Source organism: Rhinopithecus roxellana, chromosome 15 (assembly GCF_007565055.1).
Source record: "Rhinopithecus roxellana isolate Shanxi Qingling chromosome 15, ASM756505v1, whole genome shotgun sequence".
In the NCBI taxonomy this organism is placed as follows: domain Eukaryota; kingdom Metazoa; phylum Chordata; class Mammalia; order Primates; family Cercopithecidae; genus Rhinopithecus; species Rhinopithecus roxellana.
This window is the reverse complement of record NC_044563.1, coordinates 72734929-72743855: the sequence shown is the minus strand read 5'-3', so window position 1 is coordinate 72743855 and position 8927 is coordinate 72734929. Positions and strand designations below refer to the sequence as shown.

General features: G+C 36.4%; 1 protein-coding gene across 1 annotated transcript; it reads right to left on the bottom strand.

Annotated features, from left to right (window-relative positions):
* Positions 1-3144: 3144 nt before the first annotated feature.
* LOC104656376 (olfactory receptor 8B3-like) lies at positions 3145-4077 on the bottom strand. The gene has a single exon (XM_010355976.1). It carries the CDS (start codon positions 4075-4077, stop codon positions 3145-3147), a length of 933 nt encoding a protein of 310 aa, XP_010354278.1.
* Between the last annotated feature and the right edge of the window lie 4850 nt (positions 4078-8927).

The window sequence follows — 8927 nt, the reverse complement described above, 5'->3', positions numbered from 1 at the left end:
TATACTGTACTAGCACTGTACTATGCTCGTATACTATACTGTATTAGCACTGTACTATGCTCGTATACTATACTGTACTAGCACTGTACTATGCTCGTATACTATACTGTACTAGCACTGTACTATGCTCGTATACTATACTGTACTAGTACTGTACTATGCTAGTATATTATACTATACTAGTACTGTACTGTGCTTGCTCTCATAACTCCTTTTATCATCTGTTCCATGATGAGAATCAAAAGCTACAAAGGATTGCTCCATGCTCTGCATTTAACACACCTGACTTGGTTCCTCTGACTTATTCCTTTCTTTTGAAAGAAGTCCAAATAGATACGTAGTGCTTAAATGTTCTAACTAAAAAGATATCAGCTAAATGGTCTCTATTAAAACCTTGCCACCCACCCTTAACTTTTACACCTTTTTTTCCAAAATAATATGAATGTTATTTTTAATGAAAGTTGTTTTCTTACTGAAGCACATTTTATTGGTATTTTGAGGCTCATCAAATGAAAGACTAGTAACCAGGCTAAACCTGAAATAGTAATAAAATATATTCTAAAAGGATGCACCTCTGCAATCTCTACAAAGGGTCTCAAGTAGCACAGACTTATCTACTTATTTAAAAACACTCTTTTTTCAATAAAGAAAACTACTTTTTAAAGGTAACACAAAACAAATGGATAAAAAGCAGAAAGAAAGCTCCAAGCAGGATAAAATATTTTATATAAATAGGATTTATTTATTTATATAAATAGGATTTAAGCAAAAAATCAAGCATGTTGATATTGGGGTCAGGGGATGAGATATGAGTGCTGTTTTAAAATCAAAAGTCAAGGATTTAGCAATGCCTAACATTAAAAAAAAAAAAGAAACCAAGTCAACAAACCATACATGACACGTTTCCCAATTACTAAATATTGAGTGGGGACTTTTAAAATAGTAAAATAATAAATGCTATCATAATTATTTTTCAAAATGTTTAAATTGTTATTTGATAAATCAGATTAAGAATTTTGAGATGCTCATCTTTAGACCTATTTTCTCAAAGTAAAAATAATGCAACATCCTATTATTTTAAAAACATTGTCACCTAATGTTTCCTTCAAATTGTTATTAATCTCCCAGCAGTAATTTGAGGGTTTTGTATCTTAAAATTCATATGGGAGTAATATTTGAAAGCCAATAAAAATGGGTATGATCATTTTGTTCCTGGGCCCTCAAGACCTGTGGTTTTTACCTTTCTTTAAAGTCAAATAACTTAAGCTTTCATCCTATCTAGAGAGGAGAGTAATAGGAAGGGGATTTCATTCATCCATCATTTTTACTTCTAGATTCCTTCTTTCTAACTTGAGTTTCAATTACCCCTCACTATACTAGCTCCTAAAGTTATACTCCTCTCTCTATATGGTTTACCACAAATGTACCATAACTCTTCTAACATTTGCCAAAACACTTTTAATGTACCGTCTTTGTGCATGGTAAATTTTATCAAAGATTTAATGAGCAGTGTACAACAATTACAGCGCTTTACAGGACAGACAAATTCATACTGCAATGTGGTATCTAAAGCATCATTGATAGTTCTTTACAAAGAGAAATCTTGTTTAATTGCCATTTGTGTCTTTGGCTCTTGGCCTAAATGTCATGTTTTGCTGGGCTCCTTTCTCTCCCTGATCCTGTTCTCTGAATTACAAGACCTTGAAAACATCTCAATTTTTTTTTTTTGATGTTGTAGAAAAATTCAGCTCCTTAGTTGAAGCAATCATCTTCCAACAACTATCCAAGCCTCAAAGGCCGAATCTGTCCCAACAAGAATCATCCAATTGTTTTTCTAAACAAAAAACAAAGCAGCAACCACTTGGAGGAAGATTTATGTATCATTCAGAGAGAAAGTACATTCAAATTTTAAAATAGAAATATTTTTCGTACTTATATTTACTGAAATAAAAATAATAAAATGAAGTAGACCAAAAGCATACTAGAGAGAGTAGTGGACTTGAAATTAGGAATAAATAGTATATTCTAGGCTTTTTTATTAAGAAACTCTGTAAATTTAAGTAAATTATTGACTTCTCTGAGAATCAGTATTCTTTCCATACATACATATTAACAACTGAGTTTGTGCTGTTTGGGTATACAAAGGTAAATCAGAAATATCTACACAAAGAAGGTAAATGCATAGTGTGCAGCTGCAAAATGGGTTCTATTTGATGATCATTATAAAGTCTTTTATATCTGTGACACTGGCTTTTGAAGGGAACATATTCCTGCCCAGTAGAAAAAGTACATGCAGAAGTAGAACAAAATGATCTGATTCAAGCTTCCAGTGGTATAAAATGAGTAGAAAATAAGAAACCCTACATCAGTGAATTAAATTCTCACATGTACCCTGAAAATACAAACATCTATTATGTATCAATACAATAATAACATTTTTAAAAAGAAACCCCATACCACTGAGTGGCATAGTGTCACCCTAGTTCTACTTTACCTGATTCTTTGCATAGAAACTCATCTTTCGGCCGGGCGCGGTGGCTCAAGCCTGTAATCCCAGCACTTTGGGAGGCCGAGACGGGCGGATCACGAGGTCAGGAGATCAAGACCATCCTGGCTAACACGGTGAAACACCGTCTCTACTAAAAAAATACAAAAAACTAGCCGGGCGAGGTGGCGGGCGCCTGTAGTCCCAGCTACTCCAGAGCCTGAGGCCGGAGAATGGCGTAAACCCGGGAGGCAGAGCTTGCAGTGAGCTGAGATCCGGCCACTGCACTCCAGCCTGGGCGACAGAGCCAGACTCCGTCTCAAAAAAAAAAAAAAAAAAAAAAAAAAAGAAACTCATCTTTCACCAGAAGATAAAAGGAAGTCCATAATGAAAAAGCAAAAATGCAGAAATAAATTTCTTCCTTAATGCTATTCCTAAACTGAAAATATCGTGAAAAGATTTAAGAAAAATAGTGGAAATCATAAAGAAAAGAAATATACTCCAAAAAAAAAATACACAATTTAAATGGAAAGAAAAGTCAGATGTTTTCACCACGGTAAAAAGAAATAGGATAAGAAGGATGCTACTGTAATACCTTAATTAAATAAACAGAATATCCCTGTCTTGTGACTATGCATACAGACACATACTGTTGCTTATCAAAGTTTCCTGCTACTCAGGGCTTTTCTTAGGACAAATTTAACATCTTTGTTCCTCAGACTGTAGATTAAGGGGTTCAACATGGGAACCACATTTGTATAAAAGACAGAAGAGATTTTTCTCTTATCCATGGACTCAGCAGATGACGGTTTGAGATACATAAATGCACCTGATCCAAAGAACAGAGAAACAGCAATTATGTGGGAACTGCAAGTGCTGAAGGCTTTGGACCTGCCCTCCTTGGAGCTGATATGGAGGATGCTGGAAAGGATGAAACCATAAGAGATAAAGATGGTAACAGTGGGCACAATGATGTTGATGCCCACCACAATGAAAACCACCAGCTCATTGATGTAGGTGCCAGTGCAGGAGAGCTGGAGCAGAGGCAGGATGTCACATAAGTAGTGATTGATAGTGTTAGCATCACAAAAAGTCAGTCTCAGCATGCATCCAGTGTGGGCCATGGCACCAGAAAAGGCCATCAAGTAGGAACCAAGCATAAGGCTGGAACACACTGTAGGAGACATTGCAATGTGATACAGAAGTGGATTACAGATGGCCATATAGCGATCATAGGCCATTGACGTCAGCACGTAACATTCAGAAATGACAAAAAAACAGTAAAAGAAAAGTTGGGTCATGCACCCCTTGTAGGAGATAATATTCTTCTCTGAAATAAAGTTAATCAGCATTTTGGGTGTAAACACGGAAGAATAACAGAGATCTATGAAGGACAAGTTAAAGAGGAAAAAGTACATGGGGGTATGAAGGTGTGAGTTCAGCCCAATTAGAGTTACCAAGCCCAAGTTTCCCAACAGGGTGACCACATAGATTACTAGAAACAGGAAGAACAGAGAGAATTGGAGATCTGGCTGATGTGTTAATCCCTCCAGAATGAATTCAGTCACCCAAGAGTCATTTCCAGGTGCCATTCTTCTTTAAGGGAATCTCTGGAAACGGGGGGAGAAAATGGTTGCATGAGAGGACAGCCCAGCTCTTCCCACAATGAGGCTGCCTGACACTAGCCTGTCCTGTACCCACAGAATCTGTCTTTACAGAACACCACCAAGGAGGCCTGGAGAGGGAAGGCCAGTGCTGCCATATACAAACATGACTGCTGGAAATAACAAGGGATAAGGGAGATGAGTGCGCCAGGACTGAACCGTTTTTTTCTCATCTCATCATTTCTTCATTCACCTGAGCCCTCCAGAGTAAAATTGGAGGCAGAGGCCTAAGCAACTGACATTGGCCTCTAATGAAATTAGTCTGATGCAGTGAAAACCAATACATTGTTTCTAATCCACTGGTAGGGGACCAGAGTCTAGGAGAGGTTACATTACTGTCCCAGGTCACAGTGAAAAACTTCTAAATCTAGGACAGAGAGGGTTTTGTCCAAGGAAAGGGAACTTACTCAGTAAATATGGCAACCATTGAGCCTCCTAGTGTTGCTGAACATTCTCTGCTCCCCCTTCAAACACATTCTCCAGTTCCACTTGAGTTTCAGAACTGTTCAAAATGAGCGGAATGCTGTATCTGAGATCCGTGGACTTCCATCTCAATGAAAGAAAACACTAATGGAAATAGAATTCAGAAACTCCCCATTCTTAGTCCAGAGTACCTTGGTGCTTCTTTCACTTTCTTATTTCCCTGTGATCCTGGAAAAGTAATTTCAGGTGTCCAGGCTTTTGTTCCTTTGATTCTAAGAAGATACAGCCCAGTCTTAATTTCTTATATGTCTTTATTTGTGATTATGACTTGGATTCCCCTCAAGCAGTAGAGAAAAATGAAGTCTTGATTATTACCCGTTTAGTCACTTGGTAAGGCATAGAAGATTTAATATTAGTTTAATGATATAATGTGCTTGCTTATAAAAAGGGTAGAAGCTTACTCAGCCCCCTCCCCAGGGAACAGATTCTGGGTATAACAGAAAATAAGGGAACTGTATTTACACCCTGCATCATGATCTGTCTTTACTTCCTCTGGGATTCAATATTTTTACTCAAGTTTTCCCTTCCCTCTAGGGCTCGTACATACCTCAAAGCAGAGCCAGAAATAAACTCCCACATCCCCACCGCCTTCATCTCTGAAGGGAAATCATTGTTTTTGTTTTTTTCTCTCTTTCTTCCTTATGGGAAATTTCCCACAAGGTCTACTTCAAGACTTTGTGTTTTTATGTAAAAATTTTGAAGGACTGCAGTAACTCACTTCAGGTATTGTCTCTCCTAGGACATCACCAAAATAACTTTTAATGGCTTACATTGCTTCTAAAGAAGGTTTTTACTTTCTCAGGTTTATAGTTTCTGAAATAGGGATACTAATAATAATATCTCATTCACTGGGTGGTGGCCATTAAATGAAATAAATACAATGGTAAAAACAGCCCCTGGCACATGATAAATAATCAGTAAATGTCAACTGTTACTATTTGTGTTCTCATAACTTCCGGCAGATTCTCCATCAGGATTTTTCCCCTTTAATTTTTGTTTTCCCCTAAAAGTATAAGTTCTGTAAAGACAAAGATCTCTTCTGATTTGTTTACTACTTTGCTCCTAATGCTAAGTACAGAGAAGAGTACCTGGCAGCCCCTCCTTTAAAAATTATGAAAAGTATGTTATCTGGCTGGAAGTCTTCAGAATCGAATTTCCACGGTTCTCAGATGCTTAGAGTCTACAAACACAATGACCTCCATGCCTTTCTCTCAGCCACCTCACAAGTAAGACACTCCTTAGGTTTTAACGGGACTGTACTATTGAATTGCAGTAGCTTCTAAGTGTTATTCTAGCGTTTTTCCACATAGTTCCTCTTATTAGCCACCTATTCTGTTGCTAAAATAAGCTCTGGAAGTGCAGCTCTGCCTTCCCTAGTTTTAGAACTTCCATATGGCTCTCCATTACCCACTGAACAACTGAAACTATATAGTCAAAGTGTAAGTTTCAAAGCTATTATTCAGTTTCGGTTAAAATTAGCAAGGAAATTGAGTCAGATTATAGCTAATGAGAAGCCATGAAAGAACTATTCTGATTAATTGAAGTATTTTGGGCACATCTGGTATTGCATAATTTCTTATTTTTCTCACAAATATGGGAAAAAGAATATTGGACAATGTTTATGTTTCTGAGTTTGTAAGAGTGCACAAAAAAACAAAAAACACTAACCAGGAGAGGTTACATTTAAAATTTAATTTTAAATCTTCACAAGCTTTCCTTCTCATCATAATAAATTATAGTGTTTTCTTTTCAATGTTTACATAAAACAATGAAGAATATACTCCAAGATGTTCGTCTGTAAAAATGATACATTTTATTTACTTTCTAAGAAACATAGCTTTCAACCCACGTTATCAGTTAGAAAAAAATTTGCTTCAAATTACAGAATCTCTTTAAAATAAGAGCTCATTTCGTTCACATAACAATAAATCTAGAGGCAGAGTGTCCCAGTGTTGATTCAGCAACTAAACCCTCTCATCAAAGATCCATCCTCATCCATTCCACTGTCCTCAGTCTGCTGAACTTATTCCTCAGGGTTTTCACTTTATGTTCACAAAACAGCTGTTACAGCTCCAAGAACCACCTGTATCCAAAGAAGAAAACAAAAAAGCAATGCAGAATAACTCTCCTCATGTATCCCTCTCTTTTTTATTCTGAGGTAATTCTTCTCCAGAAGCCTAAAAATGACTTCCTTCTACGTCTTATCAGTCAGAAATATGCTACAAAGCCAACCTCGTTGCAGGGAGAACTGTCAAATGATTATCTCTCATTTTCAGCCACTATCATGAGAGAAATTTTCTGGCATTAGAGAGAAGGTAAGGAACAATGTCTACTATAGGGCAGAACGCCAACATCTTCTACCTCAGTCAGAAAGGTTGTTAAAGATGTTCGTAATAGGAAATTGTGTTTATTCAATTTAACTATAGAGTATACTTGTTATCTGTTAAGTGAGTTACTCTTTGAAGTTTTAAATCAAATCAGCTGCCCTAGCATATTCAAACAATTATAAAAACATATATGTGAAGTATATGTGTATATTGAGTTCCTATTCACACACACAGTCCTTATGTAATTAAAAGAAAAAGGAAATCATTGTATGTTTACAGAGGGTTTTTTTTATTAGCCAAAAAGCCACAGACTCTCCGAATGTTTTCAAACTTCAAAATAAAGGTCATTTCCAAAGGACATTATCAAGAAAGTAAAAAATCCCACAGAATGGGAGAAAAAAATCCCGCAGAATGGGGGAAACATTTGTGAATTATATAATCTTAAAAGACATAGTATGCAGAGTGCCTAAATAACACTTAAAACTCGATAATAAAAAAACAAAACACTCAATTTTAAAACGGGCAAATGATTTCAATTGACATTTCTCCAAAGAATATACACAAATGGTCAATAAGTACATCAAAAGATGTTCAATATTATTAGTAATTAGTGAAATTCAAATCAAAACCACAGTAAAATATTACCTCACACACACAAGGACGGCTATAATTGTTTTAAAATAATAAAACCCTTGTTGGTAAGGATGTGAAGAATTGAAACCTTTTTATACTCCTGGTGGCAATGCCACCTGACTGCAACCACTTTGGAAAATGGTTGTGCAGTTTCTCAAAAGGTTAAACACAGAATTACTGTTTCACTCAGAAATTCCTCTCTCAGTTATGTGCATCAGAGAAATAAAAAACATACATTCGCATAAAACCTTACACATGAATATTTATAGCACCATTGTTTATAATTGTCAAAATGTAGGAAAAAACACCAAATATCTACCAACTAGTAATTTGGTAAACAAAATGTGGTATATTCATACAATGGAATATTATTCTGCAAAGAAAAAGGGTGGGTAGTGGTGAATGAATGAAGTGTCATTATAAATTAAAGCTTGATACACCTTGAAAATACATTAAATGAGAAAAAGTAGTCACAAAGACCATTATTTTATTATTTATTTTATAAGAAAGATCAGAGGCCAGGCACGGTGGCTCACGCCTGTAATCCCAACACTTTGGGAGGCCGAGGCGGGCAGATCACCTGAGGTCAGGAATTCGAGACCAGCCTCAACATGGGAAACCTTGTCTCTACTAAAAATACGAAACTAGCAGGGCGTGGTGGTGCATGCCTGTAATCCCAGCTATTCAGGAGGCTGAGGCAGGAGAATTGCTTGCACCTGGGAGGTGGAGGCTGCAGAGAGCCGAGATCGCGTCATTGCACTCCAGCCTGGGCAACAAGAGCGAAACTCCATCTCAAAAAAAAAAAAAAAAAAAAAAAAAAAAAAAAAAAAAAAAGAAAGAAAGAAAAGAAAAGAAAGATCCGGAATAGGCAAATCTACATAAAAAGAAAGTAGATTGGTGATTGCCTAGGGCGCAGGTAGGGAAATAGGGAGGTGAGAGTTAAAGATATGGGGGCTGGTGGGGGTGAGAAAAATGTTCTAAATTTGGTTATGGTTTTGCTTGCACAGTTCTGTGAATAAACAAAAAGCTGTTGAATTTTACCCTTTAAATGTGTGATTTATACGGTATATGACTATTTTGATAAAAATGTCACCAGGGAAAAATAGTAAACTCTTAAATAACAGAAGATGGAACAGAAAGAAAATCAGAAAACTTTTGGAAGGAAAAGAAAATGTAAACACAAAATATGTGTAATGTATTTAAATATAGTACTTATAGGTCAATTTATGCCACCTAAGTGCCTACACAGGAAAAGAAGAGAGGTGTCACATTAGAGACTTAAGTGTTCACCTTATGAAACTACAAAAAGAACACCTGGTTAAATTCAAAACAAGC

What these genes read in the sequence shown, in the direction of transcription:
- LOC104656376 (XM_010355976.1), bottom strand. Translation starts at nt 4,077, where the DNA reads ATGGCACCTGGAAATGACTCTTGGGTGACTGAATTCATTCTGGAGGGA.